Here is a 21,114-nt window from a genome sequence, read left to right on the forward strand (position 1 = left end):
ACCTGCAGAGGTCCCTTCCCACCTCAGCCCCTCCAGTTCTCTTGGTAAGGCTGCAATGAAGGTGTGCCTCCACCACACTCCTTGGTTCGTGACTCCACTCCACACCGGTGTGGAGCAACCCCCCAAAGGCAGTGCTCTGGCTGTTGGCCGAAAAGTGGGATCCGTTACCCGGTGTGCAATAGTCAGTCTCATACGCCAGGACGAGACACTGATGATTTATTTCAGAGTTGCACAAGGCTGGGTGATTGGTGGTTTCCCACAGATCAAGCACGCCTGTCAGGACTCTCCATGTGATTTTTATACACGTTTTACAACATCATTGTAATATTAGTACCACCTACCTATATTTGATTGCTTAGTAATTTACATACAATTACTCAATCAAGTTATAGCTACCACGCACACTCAAAGGAAGGGTCTTCACCAGGTTGAGGGTCTTCTTGACCTATGGGCGTGATTTTTGATATTATAACGAAGGTAGTTCAGTTTATGACATTAAGAATTTTCACTTTCCTGCCTAGTTGGCTAAACTGCTCAAAACATCCCAGTACCTAAGCAGGCTTACAGGAAGGATGGGGAGGGACTCTTTATCAGGGAGTAATGATAGGACGAGGGGTAACGGTTTCAAACTGAAGGAGGGAAGATTTAGATTGGATATTGGGAATAAATTCTTTACTGTGAGGGTGGTGAGACACTGGAACAGGTTGCCCAGGGAAGCTGTGGATGCCCCATCCCTGGAGGTGTTCAAGGCCAGGCTGGATGGGGCTTTGAGCAGCCTGGTCTAGTGGGAGGTGGCAGGGGAGCTGGAACTAGATGATCTTTAAGGTCCCTTCCAACCTTATTCATTCCGTGATTCTATGATTAGTACCATCTTCAAGGTCCTTATGCTCACACGTCCCAGGATGTGCCTCCTTGAGAATGATACAATACTTGCCTCCCTTGATTAAGAGTTCTTTCATTAACGAATGCCTGACAGATTCAAGGATAGAATCCTCATTATTCATGAGAATACACATAGGGCCTTTCAACACAACTTACTAATGACACTTCAAGGATACGCTTCGGTAACATGGCCACCAGCCAGGATTCTCTCACCGTCCCCCTGCCCTCCAGGGCCGGACTTTGCCCTGCTGCCCGCGACCCGCAGCCGCTCCCTGTGAGGCAAGGCCAGCCCAGCCCCCCGCGAGCCCCGCACCGGGGATACGGGCCCCCGGCGGGGCCCAGAGATCAGCTGCTGGGGGGGCTGCTGAGGACTGGGGCCCAGCTCCCCGGGGGACCCCCTGGGCTTGCAGCCGCCGCGCCGCGGGCCGGCACCGTGGAGCCGGAGAGCGCCCTGTGGGGCCCGGACCCCCCGCACGCCACCGACATGGCGGCCGCCACCATGAGCAGCCACGTGACACACACGCCCCCGTCACATGACTTCCCCCATCACGTGGGGCCGGGCCCGGCCGCACGCTGCCGCGTCGCCACCTGCCGGCCGCGCGCCGCTCCTGCCTCCTCGGGAGCCTGGGCTCCGCTCGGCTCCCGTACGGCCGGAAGTACGTCACCCGTCAGGTGGCCGGAAGCGGCGGGAGGCGACGGGGGCGGCCGGGCGGAGGGGCTGGCTGGCTGGCGGCCGGGCGGCAGGGCCAGAGCCAGAGCCGGCGGCGGGTGCTGGGCCCCGGTGAGTGCGAGCGGGCAGCGCGGGCCGGCACCCTCCCCAGTCCCCCTCCCCTTCCCCCTCCCCTTCCCGCACCCTCAGCCGCGGGGGGTGGGGGGGGGGGGAGTGGCACAGGCGCATGCGCGGAGCCCCCCGCCCTGCCCGGGGGCAGCAGTGGTGGGGGCTGCGCTGACCTGTATGCCTCTGTGTATGTCTATATTATATATGTATATATTATATATATATGGGTACAGCCACGCGGGTAAGTAGCGGGGCTCGGGTTTCCAGCGGTGCCTGCCGGGGCTAGGCCTGCCGCCCGCTCTGCCCCGGGTGGGGTCGAGCCCCTGGTCGTGCCTGCTGCCATCTGAGGGGAAGGGGGAAGGCACAAGCAAGCAAGTGACGGGTTTCCACTCTCACGGCGTAATGTGCTGGGGGGGAAGAATTCCTTTCCTGTAATTTTCCTCTTTAGCCCAGGTGCAGGGGTTAACTGTACACGCTTGGCCAAAACGAGTGGTTTTACTCCCAGCATTTTACTGCTCTTATCTGAAGTTCTTCTCACGTACTGAGTTGGTGCCGTACCCTTTTGCTGTCAGTGGTGCTGGGTAAGGGGAAGCAGGGTCGGGGCAATGTGCTGCAGCAGTGAGTGGTCTCCTAGTGTGGGTTCCGCGAGGGTTTTCCAGCACTAGTGAAAGCCCCTTTGTGTGTTTCAGAGGGACCAAAAGGACAGACAACATTTTAGAGTGCACTTGTATCCCCTTTCACAGAGTTGATACTCCAAGGCGGGTGGCATCCCTCCAGGAATGTTGTTTTCCCTGGTGTTCAGCTAACAATCAGCTGTGCAGTTGCGCTCTTGGCCGAGAACTCAGCTGTAAGTGTGACACACAGACACACACACAGATGTTTCCATCCCAGAGGACATCCACAAAGTGCATTCACAGCCTACAAGGCCCAGCTCCAAAACTCGCTTTTGACTGGCTTTTTGGAGTCACTGGAAGTGAATTTTCTGGAGAAACTTGCCCAGAGGTGGGAAGGAGTTTGGCTGTGTTTGAACAAGAAGAGAAGTGGGAGGAGGAAGGAGGGCTGATTAATCAGGGTAAGAGGAAGAAAGGAAAACTGAAGAGAGGTGTAGGTTGAGTTGGAAGAGAAATGCTGTAGAAACTTTAAAGATCACAAAGATTTAGGCTGGGCGTGGGTGAAAGTCACGGGCAAAAGGCCATTTCCACCTAGCCTGTTTCTTTCAAAGGTACTTGAATTACCTCAAGCCAACCTGACCTCGCTCCCCTGCGTGTGGTCTCTTTTTTTTTTTTTTTTTTTTGTTGGATTTGGAGCAAGGGAATAGAGAAATATTCTCTTTACTGAATAGTTTCCCAAATCCATCACAGCTTAACACTAAACTATGTGGATGGTTTTCTTAGCAGGACACGACATTCACCTTTGGAGCCTTTGGTGTGCAAATGCGGTGACTTGGGTTCTGTCTTGAAGTGGGGCTGTCCTCACCGAGAGGGCTGTTTCTAGTAACAGCAGAGTGCTGAATTTCATAGGTAGCATCACCTTTCCACAGCAAATAGAACTTGTTTTAAATAAATGGTGTGTCTCTCCATAGTGCTTGCCTGTCTCTCAATAACAGAAAAATAGAGGACGTGTGAAATAGTCAGACATGAAAGTCTGTCAGAAAGCCTAGGTAGGATAAACCTCCTCTTGTCCCAGATCGTTTTTGCAGCTTGAACCAGCCCCTCCAAGTGTCCTCTGGGACAAGCTCTGCAAAGTGCTAGAAGAGGAAACAATGCTAGAGGGGACAGGGTCTCCTTTCCCCAGCCACAGTGCAGATCTGAGCGTTGCCCGCTTCACAGCTGCCTTGTCTGCAGCCACACAAGGATGGCATCTGTCACTTGTGGCCGGGTCAGGCTGGACATCACAGCCAGTAGAGACAGAAATTAAATTTTCATCAAACATTGCTATGTGCTGAACAGGAGAGCTTTGAAATCCAGCTCCTGCTTGCTGCTGATGATGGCTTTGTGACACTTGAGCTGTGCCATCGCGGTTCTTGGCTTGGGTTTTGCTGTCCAGGTTCTGGGTGGGCTCTTCCTTTCCCAGACTCACAAGATGGTCAGTGGTAGGGAAGGGCTAGAGTCTCTTCTGCCTGTCATGATTTAACTTCTCTTGTGGGAAGGGGATGGTTACAGCCTTGTAGCTGCCTGGCTGGCAGGGAGTAGCCCAGCTGTAAGGGTCAGCAGTGCCTGGGCTCTGCCTGAGGTCTGTGGAGCAGAGCCTGATCTGGACCAGGGGGCTGCCCCATGGTGTGCCTTGAGATGCAAATAAGGTGCCTAGCAAGCTTCATGGGAGTCTCACAGTATTTATCAGCCTTTTACTACTCCTCTTAAAAATGCATTGGCCTCTTTCTTGTACGTTCCTCCTTGCATGGCCGTCTCCAGAAATCTTCATTTCAGCTTGCCTTCCCTCTTTTTCCCTCCGAGCCCCCTATTCTCCACCCAGGTTGCTTTTTTTCACCTTCTTGCTGGAGTGGCTGAGAGGGTTCCTGCTTCGGCAGCTTCTCCTCACCCGCCAGGTGGCAGTTGCTGCCCCCAAGCTCTGCCCACGGAGCAGACGGTGCGAGGTCTCCTTGGCTGCCTCAGTGCGAGTCGAAGTGGTTGATCCCAGAGGGCTGAGTTGAGCCACTTGACTTTACACTGGAGCAGATCAGGAGCACTCCGATGCCAACTTTGTGCTGAGATGCTGTCCTCGGACAGAAGCCGAGCCCCAACAAGGCAGAGATAAAGCTACCTGATTAGAGAATGGCCTGCAGAGAGCAGCAGGCTGCTTGTGCCTGTGCCAGATTAGAGATGTCTTTCTTGCCTGCCTGCCTGCTCCTGTTGCTGCTTTTGCTGCTGTTCAGGGCACACAAGAGGGAATCATCCCCTGGCAGGCAGCACTCCGCATCTGTACCAAGAGGGAGCAAAGACCATCACTTCGACTCTCCCCATCCTCCTGTCTCCCCTTGTTCACACACACAACCCTCCTGTTCCATCTCACCCTTCCCTGGGAGGAGCTGACGCTTTGCCGTTGTGATGCAGGAATAGATCATCTAATGGGCAATGGGAGATGTGAGGATTCTTGTACTCAATAAAAAATATCTAGCTTATGTTTAGCCAGAGCTGGTTGTGATGCCCCATCCCACTGCAGCCCTCCTCTACTCAGATAGACCAATCCCAGACCATTCTCCCCACCTCTTCTTCCCCCAAGGTATCCATTTTACTGCTGCAAAGCTGAGTTTGCCTGCTCTGATTCGACATCTTGATCTAGCCCTAATCGGGAAGCCACATGTATAAGCAGAGCTCAGAGGGATGCCAATAAAGGATTTATTTCCCCCATGTGGGGAACACAGAAGCTAACGCGAATCGCTGTTGCAGTGTCTCTGCCAGACTTCAGCTTTCCTGATTGCTCAGTGCCCTGTGGTAATGAGAGCACAAGGGACTTTAAAGAAGTTGAAAATGCCTGGTCTAATGCATCTTTGGGGTTGGCCACACAGTGGTGGGATAAGGGTGTGTTACACAGAGCGCTGACCTGGTGCTTTTTTTAAATCAGCATCTGAATCATCGTAAACAGGCTCGTTTGGCAGCTTGTGCAGGCTGGCAGCACAGAGCTTAACTCCTGACAGATTTCTCATCCTCACGCTCTGTGCTGTAGCTGGTTTAGGCAGGAGTTAGGAAGGAACCTGGCATTTTTAAGCCTTCTGTACCCTAAAACTATGGGAAACGCTCCCAAGTCTGAAGCGTAAGCGTAAAGCTCTATTCCCTCTGATTCTCAACTCAGAATGTAGCATCTCATAATAATTTGTGTTACTTCTGCCATACTCTTTCCCGACTTTGTTCTGGTACCAAATTTCTCCTTTCAACTAATCTTCATCTGCAGGTTATGGGCCAGCTTTCCCTCTGCGGACTGATTTTGCAGAGACTTTGCTCACAGCCTCCACATCCTGTCTCCAGGTGCAATGAGCGGTGCGGCACCCTGCGTATTTTGACAGCTTCTCGGGTGGTGGTTGGTATTTCAGACTATGGTGACTGAAGTAGCAGAATGCTCTGTTTGAATACATAAAGTCTGTTGAAGCTGCAGCTCTACTGCAAAAATCTGTTTTCATTGTTTAGAATGAAAGAAAGCAGTTTGGGTCTCTTAAAAAAGAAAAGGAGATTACTTTCTCCTTAACTCCCCCAGTCTCTGCCAGGTTGCTTGTAGCTGCTGAGTAGCAGGTAATACCTGACTGCCGCGTACCCCGACTTCGGGTATATCAGGTCACCTGGGTGCTTGTCTTGGATTGCTTTTTGCATGAAGTGATTTTCGATGGCAGCTGCCTTACAGCTTTGCAGAAAAACAGCCGCCCAGGCTAGGGGAAACACTGGCATCACCTCACTTTTGGTAGCTTAAAGGATAGATTAAAAAGTGCTTCTTGTTAGGTGGAAGCCACTCATTCTTCGTCTGCCCTTTTTTCAGTACCTGGAAGCAATTCTGACCCCAGTAAATTGTGATCCATGGCTACAGTGCTAATATGCCGAAGATTTCCAAGACTGAGCAGGGTGACTACATTTTCGACTACAGCCAAGTGCAAGGCCGAGAGCGGAAGCAACAAAAGTAAGCAAAAAAAGGAGGAGAACCCAGAAACAGCCAACACCAGAACCGAATCTGCAGCTACAATCCAGTTGCTGAGTCCACTGGATTACAGAGTATCGTATAATCCATCTGCCTATGCCAAAAGCAGAGCTGACTCCCAGCAGCACACTGCTAGGAACAGTGGCCAGGCTCTCGGTGACACTTTCACCAGCCCTGGCACCGCACAGGTTCAGCATACGTTTGGTACCGCCTCTTCTCAAGCTTTGCCACCCGTCAGAGATGCCCTGCCAAAGCCCAAGTCCAAACCAGTCCTCGAGCAGACCGTCTCAGCACTGCTCTCTGTGGCACAAACCAAGGAGGAAGCAGAAAAGGGAAAAACAGAGATGCATAACTCAAAGGAGGACCCTCGTGTGTTTCAGAAGGGGAGGCCTGAATACAGATCTCTCAGCTATGACAAGTTTGAGCCGATAGAGACCCTTCCTTTAGAAGAAAGTGAATCGATTTTACACAGTGTGGCCGTATGCAAAGGCAGCCAGAGCCCAGGAACTATCACAGATTATTTTTGCAGACTGAGTCGTTTGCCAGTGGAACAACACGCAGTGTTAGTGTCCGAACTCAGGTTTAATACACTGTGTCACTGTGCTGTGAAAAACATCAGGTTGTTCAGTACTTCAGATCTCATCGATATTTTAAAGGCTTGTGTTCATTTGGTTGTTCCACCCACCCACCCTCTGCTGAACGCGTGCGAGAACGAATTCTGCCGGCGGGTGTGGGACATGAACCTGGACCAGCTGCTGCTGGTGGCTGATTGCTGGCGCTGTCTGGAGCGTAGTGTGCCTTCCTACCTGAGCATTTTGTTCAGCTATGCCAACATGCACTGGAAAGACCTCACTTTGCCCCAGTTTGTTCAGCTTGTTTATATCATAGGTGAAGGCCGGAGGTCACCTGTGGACTTGAAGCTGAAAATGGAGAGCATGATTTTGAAGTACTTGGACTCCTTCACCTTGGAGGAAGTGGGTGCTGTCTGCTTAGGGCTCTTCAAGTCCCTCAGTGGTATCTCTGACCACATCATGAGAAAAATTGCAGACAGAGTCTCCCTGCAGATGGAAGACATGAGCACTTATGCTTTGGTGAACGTGCTTAAAATGCTCCGCTATACTCGCATGGACCACTTACCTGTCATGAAGAAACTTGGGAAGGTTATTCCCGCTCGGATTCCAACAGTAAACATCCAAGGCATCATGCACATCACTCTTACCTGTTCATCCCTACACTACTTTGATGAAGGCATTATGGCTGCTGTAGCCATGTCTTTGCCTTCTAAGGTGACTTACTGCCGAAGCAAAGATGCTGCCAAGTTCTTGTGGTCGTTTGGATGCCTGGACTATGAACCTCCGAACGAGGAGGAGTTTTACTCCAGCCTGATAGAGCAGATGCATAGAAAACTCCATGAATTTAGGAAGTTTCCGGAGCATCTCCTTACTGGTTTGCTTGGCCTGGCATTTGTCAAACGCTTCCCAGAGGAGCTGATAGACTATGCTTTGAGGGATGAGTTTGTCCAGAAAACGAGAAGTAGTAAATATGAGCTCAAAAAGGACCTGTTCACCCTGAGTAAAAGCGTTGAAATTGAGTGCCCAAGCTACCAAGGCAACCGCCTTCCACCTCAGCTTTATGAAGAGGTTACCAAGATGGTTTTGAATTTTGCAGAGCAAGAAATCTATGTCAGGCCCGAAATTGTGGAAGCCGCGTCTCTTCTTCAGAGCATGTTAGGTGGCCCTGAGTATGTGAAGAACCACATGATCCTGCCTCACACGAGATCAAGTGATCTGGAGGTTCATTTAGCCATGGATGGGCATCCCATCCCTTTCAACTTAAAAGACCCTATTCCAGATAGGAAACTAAAAGACATCGGTGTTAGTCTAACAGATGACTTAATGACTCAGCTTATAAAAGGCAGATCTAATAACCAGTCTCCTGTGGAAGTGGAAAATGCAGACAGGACTCCCGGTCAGGAAAGAGGGGAAGAAGCACGAACACCACGCACCGGGGATCGTGCTGCATTTTCAGGTGCACCTCTTATTGCAGATGCCAGATTGCAACTTGAGCCTAAATTGGGGCGCTGTCTTGAAGCCCTCCCGTCTCTTACACTGAATCGGCAGCCTCAGGGGGTGAAACTGGCTATTCAGGTGTCCAACCGAAACCACTACTGCTACTGCTCCAAGCGGCTCTTGGGGCTGCACTGTTTGAAACGGCGGCAGCTGCGGCAGCTAGGGTATGTGGTGGTTGAGCTTCCCTTCTGGGAGTGGTTTCCTCTGCTCAAACGCACACGTTTGGAGAAACTGAGCTACCTCCATTACAAAGTATTCGACCCAGCTCTGCTTAGCAGGGCTGGCTAGTCTGGTGTGGTGCTTGCTCGGAGGCTGACACGGCCTCCCAGATGCATCTCTCTTTCTGATTACCAGTTAAAACGATGTCTAAGTGTTGGTTAAGTTTTTGGCAGGTCCTCTGTGTGCTCGGTCTGCTTTGCTATGTTAGTCAATTCTGCTCTGCTGACAGTCATATATCCCGCGCTCTCCTTTTGTACGTAGATCCTCAAATGCTTCCATGACAAATAAAAACTGTCCTATTCATTTTTCTCCGTGATTACTTTCTTCTCCGCCCTAGATGAAAGTGGATGTATGTAGTGACTCTGAGAGCAGAACAGTGATATTTGGGAGAGAATTGGAATGTTTTTTAGTCATGAAACTGACCTGGGTGCCAGGAATACACATAGGTGTTTCCTTACTGTTTCCATCACCATCGAGCTGTGGCTGGTGGGCACACAGTCTGAGTTTCTCCTTTAGGAGCTGTGCATGAGCAGGACAGGTGGTGAAAGCTGAGTGATGAGATGGAATCTGGAGCTGAGGGTCGGGGCGCTCTGACCCTGAGATGTGAATTCCGTGCTCCGCTCTCAGCAATGCCTGGCAGAGAGGATTTGCATCCTGTTGACCCTGTTGATAATGTCTGCCACCGAATGGGGACGACAAATCCGCCTCTAGGTGATTCTCCTGCCCAGGTGATGAGTCCTGTGCAAACTAGAGTGCAAATTCTAGCTGTGTGGAGCATCTGCTCTGGAGGCTGTTGCTTTCATCCTCTGTCACATGGCTTACCACATTATTTTCTTGCTCAGGATGCGGCCTGGTGTCTGATTTCTGCACGCCATTCTGAGGACAGAGTTGCTGGCTTCTTCCTGAGCTTGCAGGTGGTGATTCTCTGCCAGAGGAGGGACGTTTCCTGAGGTGCACAGGGCAGGCCCTGCATCTGACCAGAGCTGCAGGGATTATTTCACATGGAGCAGCAGGTGAAACTCCCATTCCCACTTGCAAAGGCAGACAAGCTGTTCTGGCTATTTTGCAGTGTGGCATTTCAAGGCGTATGGAGGTGAAGGATAGGGAGGAGAGGTGCCAGTAAGCAGGTTGCTGTCCCAAGACAGATACTGTATATTAGCTCATTTTGGCTGCCTGGTTTAAAATGTTTGGGCTGTTTTTTTCCTCTCCCTCAAATACTCAGCCTATGGAGCACCTTAGTTCAGTGTCCACTATGCACGTTCCTTATTGCAGCAGCTCCCTAGTTATATGTAGGACACCAGGAAGGCACTTAGTGACTACCTCCAGAAAGCCTGGTTTTAAGTGACACGTCCAAGACCGCAGATGATCTTGCTGGCATAAAAAAGTACAGAATACAGTCCTTCAGGTCTGTGTTTCAGTGCCTCAGTAGAAAGATCTTTGTTCACCTTAAGGAAGGTACGCACTCCAGATAGGTGGACAGTTGTGTAACATCCTGATGGCATGCATCCTTTGTGATCTTTGAGTCATTTGTTTTGACGAGTAATGACTTTAGTAATGCAGTTTTATGGGTATTGTATTTTTAAAGTGTTCATAAATTCAGAACCTCCTTTGTGCCACGACCATGTGAGTTCTTGCTAGCACAGGAGACCTCCACACATTTGGTGTGTAATGGCAGCAGTAGCCTTATGAAGCCACATCTGCTGCCCCATCCCATTAATTTTCCAGAGATTTTTACAGTCTGCTTCAGCCCAGGCTCTTTGCTAGCAGGGTCTTGGTCTCACTGTCCCCATCTGATCCTGGCTCCTCCTCTGATCTGTTCCTCTCACCTGCTTTTGCCTGTCCCTTCTGATTCTTGTCCCCAGCCTGCTTCTCTGACCTCAGCCAGAGCCTTAACGTTCCTATCACAGTGTGTCCAGCCAGTTCTCGCTTTCCTTTTTTACAGAGAAGAAGCTTAGTCCCAATCTCATTCTGGTTTCTCATTTAATCTGTCCCTTTATCCCCGCTGTCTGTCTTCTGAGTTGCGTTTTCGTGGAAAGAGTAAAAAAAAAAAAAAAACCACAGCCATGGGTAAAAGCAATTTAGTGACCAACTGAGTGTAGCAAGAGCGTAGCAGAGCTGTTCAGAAGAAGAGGGAGCGGTGACTGGGTCATGGAGAATAATGCATTTTCTTACTGAGACGTTGAACCTTGAAAAATTAGCCTGAGCTGTTTAAGTCTGTCAGGGTCACAAACAGCTAGGAGGAAATCCAATAAAATATACCAATATATACATGCATAACTCCTTGTGCTACAGAACAAGGAGCAACTTGTTGAATTGAAAGACAGCAAGTTTAGTGAGAGAATAAATTATTTGTAATTAACCAGAGGTAATTGCCACAGATTATTAAAAGCATGGTAGAAAAGACTCAACCTCCATAACAGCCTTAGGCTTGGAAGGAGACATGAGTCTGTCCTGAGGAATGGCTTCCTTGTATCCATGATTTGCCTAGCACGAGACAGCACTACGAAAAGAGGACGCTGCACGACCACAAGGTCCACGGGAGAATTTGGCATGCACTGTAGGCAGGATCTCAGTAGGCAGCGGCTCATGAGAAGTGAGTTAAAGGGATGAGTTTGCAGGGATGCTGAGGTGAAGGAGCCTCTCCTTGCTCACTGTCATTCGGAGAAGGTCTCACCGAGACTTGCTGAATGCGAATGCACCAGTCTGGTCAGATGGGAACGGAGAAGTCTTCAGACCAGGAAAGAGACGTGAGGAGAAATAGATCAGAGGGCAAATATTGAGTCATTCCAAGAAAAGGAGCAGAAAGAGTCGATTTGCCATTTTTCGTAATACCAGCGCTGAGGGCCAAGCTAATTTACCAGGCAACACGTTCAAAATGAACCAAAAAGAGTAGTTTTTGTCACACAGCCTGTAGTTAAACTGACAAGCTTACTCCCACAAGATGCGGGTGCCAAAAGTCAGACCAGTTCAAAAGCCTGTTTGAAGAGTTCCTCACTGGCAGCCCTGTACTCGAAGCCTCTCAGGCTCAGAAAGCCAAGAAAGTAGCGCTGAGGGAGCGTTGGTTTGTGCTTGTCCTGTTCCCGTGTTCCCTGCTGAGGAGCAGGAATTGCTCCTGATGGCTGTCAGACCAAATACCGGGCTAGAAGGGGTGCTCGTCTGGCCTGCTACAGCTTTCCTTAGGTTCACGCCTGCTTCGGTCAAGCATTGGTGTTGTAACCTTCAAGCTCTGCTCTGCTCTCAGCAGGCTTGGCTTCTGTTGTGTTGATTTTTGTATGTGGGATTTGTACCGCGGATACGGCATTTCTGGTTTCAGGCTGTTGCACTCGATCGCACGCAGACCAGGCTGCACCCACACGCTTAGCAGGCAGGCAAAACAAGCTTGTTAACACTCTGCATTTCAGCAGCCGGACTGACGTGCCCCCAGAAGGCCAATTTCATTTTGGCTGAACTAACAACTTCAGCTGCAAAATCATTAAAGGGCTGCTTGTTCTTGAAGACAGCAGTGGGTTCCTGATTTGCAAGGTTGCCCAAGGCAATGACACGTTAAAACTAAGGTTAATGTAAGGTTAAAACTCTTACCTCGCAGATAATTTCATTCTTAAAAGGGAACTGATATAACCAATTCGAGTCACATTTTTTTCAATGGAAAAGAAGGTGCGTTCACTTGAGTTTCTTTAATGAACGTTGTTGGAAGAATCAGCTGGGTCGGTGTTCAGAACACAGATAATTTCCTTAGAGCTACTAAATGCCCTCTGCTCCCTCGGAGCTATAAAATACCGATTATTAATATTTGTGTTTAATCTTAGCTTACATCTGAAGCTCTCAAGAAACATTTCTCTTTGCAGCAGCGATGTGCTAGTGCTGACTGGTGTTAGCCCTGTCTTGAGACGCCCCATCCGAGCTTGGCGTGTTGGATGTTGTCCAAGAGCACAGGCAGGTCCTGCCTCAGACTGCTGAAGGCAGCAGATAGACCTGGCGTGTGGGGGCAACCAGGCACAGAGACTAAACAGGCAGCTCAAGGACACACGGTGGGAATGGACCTAAACATGAGGAGGAACTTCTTTACCCTGAGGGTGGCAGAGCGCTGGAACAGGCTGCCCAGAGAGGTGGTGGAGTCTCCATCTCTGGAGACATTCAAAACCCACCTGGATGCATTCCTGTGCAACCTGCTCTAGGTGACCCTGCTCTGGCAGGGGGCTTGTGGTAGATGATCTCCAGAGGTCCCTTCCAAGCCTATGATTGTATGACACTGGCTCTTTCCGCCTCGCAGCGGTGAGGGTCTGCGATGCTGAATGTCCTGGTCGGATCACAGACCATCCCCTGTCCTCCAGGTCCAATGGAAGCTGCTGAGAGCTTTGACATCCTCATGTGATACTCTACAAAACCTCCTACATCTTTGATAAGCTTTCAGGTCTAATTGCTAGTCTACCCATAGGTAAGACTTTTTAGTTAAAATAGCCATTTTCTCTTTGATGTTTGTCCAGGGATTCACTAATTAATATAACACATTTTTTTCTCTCAGTCCCATCTCTCCATGACAGTCATTTTGGTTTATATTGGCTTCACCTCCTAGACTCAGATCTGAGTTACATTTTAGGAACTACTGAGCTTGTAATTCATGCAGGCTCCAAAACATGAGATCCTTTCACTGTTTGTGGGTGTTCACTGTCTTTATTTTGCCTCTTTTTTTTTTTTTTTTTTTTTACAAGCTGAATCTGATGCTCAGAAAGTGAGCTGTCTCCAACTGCCAAGATGGTAATAAACGTCTGTCTCCCACAGTTCAAGCCCAGAATTCACTGCAACAAGGTAAAATAATGATGGGCTGGGGGGTGGGGGTTAGGGAGCTGGAGAGGTTAGGTGGAAGTGGCACGCTGGACTGGTTGGGGCTGGGGAGGGCTTGTTTGCTGCTCATCTGTGGTAATTATCAGTGTTCCTGGAAGACTGATTTTTGGCTGGCTATGCCAGACTTCCCTGAGAAAACAAAGCAGGGGCAACTCACAGCAAACTCCCGTCATTTTGTGTGGTCTGGCTGGTTCAGGGTGGGATTTTAACATGGGACACTGTGTATGTCCACCGGCAGCAGAAGCACCGAGGACAGATGCAGGTAAAGTGTAGGCTTGTTAGTCTGCAAAGCCAAGAGCATTTTTGTCAATTAAAATCGTGTTCCAGAGATGTGGGAGGGTTGTGATTTGGGTGGGTTTGCTCACAGCTTTCCCTTCCAAGCTCACCAGTCTCCTGTCATTCCCACCAAGGAGGTTTTGTGAACTGCTCTTGAGAATCTGGGCTCCCGGATCCCCTTCCCCTTTTGTGCTTTGGTCTTGAGAGAGTCGGTGATGTGCAAACACTGAGAGAACCCATGTCTGGGTGTTTGTGATCTGCAGCTCACATAAAGATAAAGCGGAGCTGAAGGCTTAGTACTTTGAAAAATCAGTATTAAGAGATTTCGCAGAAGTTACTGTTCAAAATTTCGTTTGTCCTGTCTGTGCTTATTTCAATCTCTGCTAGGTAGCGTTAGAACACTGTATAACCTCATGTCACGGCTCTGATGTGGCACACACTAAGTGTTGGAGGGAAAAAGCCCTAATTTTGTAGGATCTCAAAACAAGACAATGTTACATGCTTACAGGTTTGCATGCTTTCACTTGAGATACCTTTGACTTGAGATACCTTTTTCCCTTCAATATTACAGCTTTCCCTTTGTCCAGTAGAATACGCAGCTCTTGACAACGTTTGCTGAAGTTACTCTACTCTACAAGTAGTTACATTTTCACTTAGCATCATCAGAATCTCCTAGAAACTAACTCCGTATTAATTCAAAGCAATTCTTTAACTGCTTCAATTTAAATCCATTTTTCTCTTGAAACACAGATTTCTGCTGATGGTTACGAAGTGGAGAATCTGATCTCTGAAGACCTTGCCAGGAGAAATCGTGGTTTCCGCAGTGAATACTTTATCAAACCTCCAGTCCATGTCACGATCTCTTTTCCTTTCAACATTGAGATCTGCAGGATTAATATCGACATCTCATCTGGGGGATACCAAACCTTCTCCGGGCTTGAAGTTTACACCTCTACCTCATGCAATAAAACCTCTTGGCAGAGCCCTGAGGGTCAATTCTCAGGTCTGGCCGGTCAGCCTGTGTCAGACAAAGACACTTTCACACTGGTGGGCAAAGCTGTCTTGAAAAATCAAAGCAAAGTGACGTTTGGCCACAGAGGCTTCAAGCCAAGGCCTCCCTTCCATCAGATGGAAAATGTCTTCTCCTACCCTGGCTCTGCCTCTCAAGACCTCTGGAACAAAGGGCCTGCCTCACTGAGCAACGTGTCGCACTTAAAAATCTGCATCACCCACGTGGCCGGAGGTGGCCTGCCTTGCATTAAGAGGCTGGAGGTGTGGGGACAGCCTGCCAAATCGTGCCCCCAGGAGGTGATCGAGGGTGTCTTTCAGGTGGCCTCCCAGTTCTTCTCCCAGGACGTCGGCAGCCTCAAGCCAGAGCTCTGGACACCGATGGAGAGCGACTGCGTGCCCTTCAGCGCCAATGACAGCGAGCAGCAGACCCTCCACAAGCTGGTGGACATCGTCCAAGACATCCCTGAAGAATTTCTGGACCCCATCACTCTGGAGATCATGACCTTCCCCATGCTCCTGCCCTCCGGGAAGGTGATCGACCAGACTACCCTGGAAAAATGCAACCGGAGTGAGGCGTCTTGGGGCAGGGTACCCAGCGATCCTTTCACTGGGGTGGCCTTCAGCCAGCACTCGCAGCCCCTACCTCACCCTACCCTCAAGGCCAGGATAGACCACTTCCTCTTACAGCACAGCATCCCTGGCACCAACCTGCTCGGGAGGGCTCATGCCTCGGAAGTGCTTGTACCTTCTTCCATAACAATGTCTTCTCTGAAAAGGAAGATGGACTGTATGGATCAGAGCTCTGTGCAGCCACCCTATTTTTCTTCTACAAACTTACTTGTCACGTCTACCTCAGAGAACAGTGCTAAAAAAATGAAAACTGACAATGACTCGCATTTGATCCAAATGGACTGTTCAACAGGTATCGTGGCGCCCTAAGTCACTTGTGTTTCTTGAGCATCTGGGGCCAGGTTTTCAAGCCAGGAGGCTCCAGTAGAGATTCCCATCCCACCTCTAGAAAGCTTTAAGGCCATTGTATTTTGCTGTAGATAGATGTCGTGGAAGTCAGGTCATCATCTCATTCGTATCCCTTCTCCTCAGCACAGCCTGCCATCCTGGGTGGTGTTTGCTCCCATTCTCTTTCAGTTTTTCTCAACTCTAGGCTCGTTGTTCCCATTGTGTTACCCATGCAGTCTGTTTCACAGCCCTCTTGTTTGCTCAGGTCGCTGTGTTTCCCTTTTAGTTTGTATTTCTTTTCTCCTCTTTGTTTTTAAGCCACTGTCCATGTGGAGACAATGTTTTTCTCACTGTGTGCTGGTTTGAAGTTTCTTTATCATGGGTGATTTATTATCCCGGCCATCCAATATGTTCTTGCATCAGCAAGAAAATAAGCAACAGCAGGAAAAAGAAATGTCTGGTGGTGCGGTGGTGATGGCATGGGGAGTCCTGGCTGGTATGGATCTTATCACAAGGAGTGAGGTGGGGAGGAAAGTGGGAATGGGACACTAATCCTGCTCCTGGATTTCCCTACCCAGGCACTGCCAGCCTGGGCTCTTGGGGCAGCTAGTTCCCTGCACGCTCAGTGTCATTGCACAGATTGTGTCTCTGGGACACGCTGGCTGCTTGTCTTCTCACAGGGCTTCTCTTGCAGTGGCAGAGGCTGAGCTTGGGCAGCGTGTTGCTGCACAGCCTCCCGTCTACACGAATCTTGGTGCAGCAGCGCAAGGGAGTGGAACAAACGGCAGGAAGGGAATTGCAGCCAGCGCTGCCTTCAGAGCAGGAAGGAGAAGGCAGCACAGGCTGTGAGAGACTTGCCACAGGGTTTGCAGTTAGTTAAAGCAGAAAACCAGGTAGAGACATCAGACAAGGGATGTGACTTGTGTCTACAGAGGAAGGAAATGGCCACTGTTTTCCTTTTGTCCTTGCTTTTCTCAGCGATCTGGTCACAGCGTCACTGGGCATAAGCTCCAGGAGGCAGAAAAACAGTCCAGACCTGCAGCCCTGAGATAAATTCCCTGAAAAGCTGAGTCCTGTCACCCATCTTGGTCCCCAGCCACACCAACAGCTTCTCACCAAGCAGCCAAGGCAGCGTTGCAGCAGTGCTGACAGACCTTTGGATCCTTTGAGCGCCTGGAGCAGGAGTGTAGGATACTCCTTGTAGGTCTGGCAGCTCCCACCCAGCAGCATTCAAGTGCTGGGGTGGGCTGGACCAGTGAGGAGGCGACAGTCCTTAGAAAGCAAAGGTGATCTGTGGCTTAAATACCAAGGAGATTCACACCTCTCTCCCCAAAATCTGTTCCCTCTTGTGGTTTATTCTCTAATGATTAGTACCTTCAGCTTCCAGTCCGTGGTGAAGAGCTTGGCTCACGGGCAATCGCTCCTCTTGACTCCATGTTAGATCTTTTGCCCAAATCCACAACTATTTTGCCATGTTTGCTTTCTCCCTTGTTGGCACAGGAATTCCTGAAACATATTGGAGTTGCTGCCAGGGCAACTGTTACGTGAATGTAACTGTACTTCATACAGCAACATTTATATTTCCTACTATTAAACTGCACTACTGCTTTAGGTAATAATGCTGCTGGAAGAGGAAGGTAAACGTAAGCTGGGAGGGGGGAGAGAGACATCTCCAGCAGTCTCATCTTTAGATGAGCTTGACAAGAACAGCAGTGTCTGAGGCCGTCTGTTGCAAGCAGTCTGGTCTGAGTAGGACGGTATAAATACCCGGTGCACGCGTGTCTTCTGGTCACGTAAGGGCTGTCTCTAGGCAGGTAAGTCGAGTTTTCTTGTGTTCGCTAAACTAGTGGTCTGTAACAAGTCAAAATGTGGCCCACAGCTTCTGAATGCTATTTGCGCCTGCTGGTACCTGTCTCTCCCATCAGCTTTCTCCCAAAATTGCCCAAAATTGTTTCGAGGAAAAAACTTAGGTGGTCATTTGATTTTAAACAAATTCTTTAAGGATTTGCTTGAAAATAATTGGTATTTGGTGATACTGGAAAGAGTAGGAAGAAGTCAGACGACACATTTCTTCTCTGAGATCTCAGCCTAGCGATCATTCCGTGTTTTAGAAGGAATCACTTGTTATTTTTACTGCAGAGACGTGTAGCGGCTCCGGCTGGGGGTGTGCCCCAGCCCCACATGAGCAGGGACTGTCCTGTGGGGTCCTGGAGCTCCCAAGGGAGCTCATCCCAGTGCTCATCCCAGGAAGCTCATGCTTCAGTATTTCATCAGCCTTGATTGCTGTAGCAAATGTGCGGCACTAATTCAAAGATCTTCCTTTGGGAGATGGATTTAACAGAATTAGTGATGCAGACATCATTCTCTTAATGCATAGTCTTAATTAACACCTTTGGTATTGCACAGGACAGATCCATCCCTGTGCCTTTGGCTTTATCCCTTGACTTAGAGCTGGGACAGAGAGAAAAAAGAGAGTGCCCAGATTTTGTTAGTGGCTTAAGTGTTCCCAGTTAGCTGCACAAAGCGAGCCTGGGAGCACTGGGCTGGGACCCTCGGTGGTGCAGGCTGAGAGAGCTGCCTGAGGTTTCTGAGAGAGATGGGTTTCTGGATCCTTTGGCGTTTTGTGGACCTGTGGGTATCAGCCAGTACCTGAATGTTCATTGGCACCGGGGCATGACATGAATGTCCGATCCGTAGGGCTTTTCATCTTTAGGACTCAAAGGAGATGAGGCACTTCGTCCCCATCCTGGCGCCTCGGTGGGGGAAAGAAACCTCTCGACAAAACAAGTGGCAGAGGTCCTAAAATCCTAAGTGTTGTCCCAAAGTTTCAGAGGCAAAGCAGCATTTCTGTTGTGCGTTGACAGCTTGCTTTTTCCCAGCATCCGCTTCCCAAACTTGTGCTTTTCTTTGCAGATCTGGTCTCTCACGAACAAAAACTGTCGGAGAGTTTGGACACTGCCTTGAACTCGGCGCTCAGCTCCATGCCCTCGTTTACGGCCAAGCTGATGAAGAGCCAGCAGCAGGCACAGAGCGAGGGAGGCTGCAGCAGTTCGTGGAGCCTGGGCACCGTCCTCGGTAAGCAGCAGGTGCCTCTGGTTCCCCTTTGGGAGCGAGAGAGGAGAGGAGAACTGGGAGGGTTATGCTGCTGCCCAGTATCTTTCTATGCCTCTTCAAACCCCAAAATATTGTATATTCAATATAAAAATATTATACTGTCTCCTAGCAAGCTTCACTTAACAATCCCTGACTTCTGCTTTTGCACCTCAGCAGTTTTAGTGGTTTATTCTCCCAGTGAGGCAGATTAGACCTTGTTGGCCCCCAGAAAGTGAGGTATGTATGTGGTCCGTGTCCACAGTCAGAGCAGACTTCAGCATGAGTCCTATGATTTCCCTGTGCTGTTGGCTGTGTCTTGTCTGCGTTGCCCGAGGACGGTCCTGGATACGTTTTGTGCAGAGACACGTTGCTCAGCCCAGCCTGCACCAGGTTAGCTCGGACTGAGAGCTCGCCCCACATCGAAGCTTGGGCCGCTCCCAGAGCTCTGCGGTTTGGGCTGAGGGGCTTCAACATTGCCCGTTCACTGCACAGAGCAAGCTGGGCAGTTGCCATGTGGGTGGGGAATGAGTCTGGTGCGGAGATGCGGCTGGAGAGGTGTAAATCTAGCAAATGCCATGTAGCGTGCTGAGCCTTAACAGGAACAGGTGACGGTAGCAACATTGCAGCAAGTACGTGCCCAGAATCCCATCAGGTTTGAATATATATAGGCCAGGATGTTGAGTCCTTGCAGTTTTCATCCCATCTACTAGCTAGACATGCTAATCCATCTGTGCATGCACTCCCAAAATTATTTCTTCGGGATGCGGGGAAGCATTGAAGCTTCCTATGTCCCTCCACAGGCCGATGCCCTAACTCCTGGCTCACTCCTTTTCTTCCCCTGAACGAGGATCTGCCTGCTCGTGGCAGAGGAGGGGGCTCAGGGGGACCAAGTGACTCTGAGAACAGGCCGGGGCTGTGCAGCTCGCAGTGGCTGTCTCTCTCTCTCTGAATAGCTTTTGGTGTTCCGCAGTGACATTAAGCTATTAAGCTTTTTCCAGTCCCCTTTAAAATTGCTGCTGTTTAAGAGTTGACTGAGTAGCCCTGGATAGGTGGTGTGTGACAGGAATGCAAAGTGATACCTAAAGCGTTCCACTTGGGAATCGGTGATTTAATTCATCGGAAAAGCAGAAGGGAGGCTGATTTAGTCTCAGTAAAAGTGAAAAGCCCTTTGTAGTCATCTGTCCTCAATTAAACGCCTGATGGTGCAAATGCTGACGTGATCCAACCCCTTCTGCGCACAACCTGCCCCAGAAGCCAGAGCATTCCCGTTCCTTGGGGTAGTGATAGAGAAAAAGGGCCGCAGTCCTGAGCCGTGAGTGCCTACAGCTGTGCCGTACACCCGCAGAAAGTGGGACTCTTGGCTCGTAGGCAGGATTGGGCACATAAAGGGCAGCACAGTGTGGACTTGTCACCCGCCCCCCCTGACCAAGCCCCTTCTCCTCTCACCTTTGCAGAGCAGGGCAGGAGCAGCCAGACGCAAGGATGCGCTTCCTGCGGCAAAACCTTCTCCTCTTATTTCAAAACGGAGCCTGTTTACCAGCTTTCCTGCGGCCACCTCATGTGTCGCCCGTGCTTGGCCGAGAAGCAGAAGTCTCTATCATCGATACTGTGCGGGAGCTGCAAAAGGTCGGCTGCCACACACGACGTCAGGAGGGTTCACTTCTGAGCCCTCGGCTGCCGGAGCCTGCCGGGAGGATGAGAACAAGGAGCCGCTGCTGTTCCCTGTGTCCGTATCGATCCGTAGGAGGACAAAGGCCTTTGGAGAGCTTGCCAGATGAGCACCCGTCATGGCGGAGAGGACTTGGTCTTCTTGTGCTTACAGAGTAGTGGGGGGTGGGGGGTTAGAGCATCGCGCCAGAGCAAAGCGATCTGAGGATAATAAAAGCCATAGCTTCTTTAACGAGGAATATGTATTTATACAGAACTGATTTCCACCTGTCGCACCCGCCCTCTTACCACCATCCCCGTGGCTCAGTGGTTTAGCATAGGTGCCTTTTGGACTGTGAGTTTAGCTTCCCTGTGAGTTAAAACCATTTACATATTTGACGAGCAGCCATTCGGTCGTGGACCAGGCGAAGTCCTTGTGATTGACAACATGCAAGCTACCTGACTTCTCCCCTTCCCCGCCTCACCCCCCTCCTCCCTGCGGTGCCCCCCCTGCGCTGCAGGAGCACCTCGTTCATCCTGGAGTCCAGCCAGTCACGAAGAGAGGTCGTGGTTGATGCGTGAGTAACCAGCAGCGATCTCATCCTGCTCGTACGAACCCTTGTAGAAAAGCCATCGCGTTACACCAAACGTCACTCTCGGTTTATGTCGTGTGACTGGACCAGCTCCCGTCTGGCTGATAGACATTTAAGCCTTAATAAA

At 50.1% G+C, this 21,114-nt stretch overlaps 2 protein-coding genes across 11 annotated transcripts; both read left to right on the forward strand.

Moving 5' to 3' along the window:
• Window positions 1-1,553: 1,553 nt before the first annotated feature.
• Window positions 1,554-14,477, forward strand: FASTKD5 (FAST kinase domains 5). 10 transcript variants are annotated; one of them, XR_010071187.1, is made up of 5 exons: window positions 1,563-1,663; window positions 5,549-5,634; window positions 6,125-8,513; window positions 13,278-13,374; window positions 14,437-14,477. XR_010071187.1 is itself a non-coding variant. In XM_063335623.1 (4 exons), the coding sequence occupies exons 3-4, from the start codon at window positions 6,163-6,165 to the stop codon at window positions 12,916-12,918; spliced, it is 2,370 nt and encodes a 789-aa protein (XP_063191693.1). In that variant the 5' UTR covers window positions 1,563-1,663; window positions 5,549-5,634; window positions 6,125-6,162; the 3' UTR covers window positions 12,919-13,003. The 10 variants fall into 10 exon arrangements, 8 of the variants coding, with proteins under 8 accessions (XP_063191688.1, XP_063191693.1, XP_063191694.1 ...); XR_010071186.1 differs by lacking the exons at window positions 13,278-13,374; window positions 14,437-14,477 and adding exons at window positions 9,085-9,296; window positions 9,411-9,548; XM_063335623.1 differs by lacking the exons at window positions 13,278-13,374; window positions 14,437-14,477 and adding an exon at window positions 12,900-13,003.
• UBOX5 (U-box domain containing 5) lies at window positions 1,622-21,114 on the forward strand. Its single transcript, XM_063335625.1, has 5 exons — window positions 1,622-1,663; window positions 13,278-13,374; window positions 14,437-15,619; window positions 18,568-18,729; window positions 20,202-21,114. The coding sequence occupies exons 2-5, from the start codon at window positions 13,321-13,323 to the stop codon at window positions 20,411-20,413; spliced, it is 1,611 nt and encodes a 536-aa protein (XP_063191695.1). The 5' UTR covers window positions 1,622-1,663; window positions 13,278-13,320; the 3' UTR covers window positions 20,414-21,114.

Source organism: Chroicocephalus ridibundus, chromosome 5 (genome assembly GCF_963924245.1).
Source record: "Chroicocephalus ridibundus chromosome 5, bChrRid1.1, whole genome shotgun sequence".
Taxonomy (NCBI): Eukaryota; Metazoa; Chordata; class Aves; order Charadriiformes; family Laridae; genus Chroicocephalus; species Chroicocephalus ridibundus.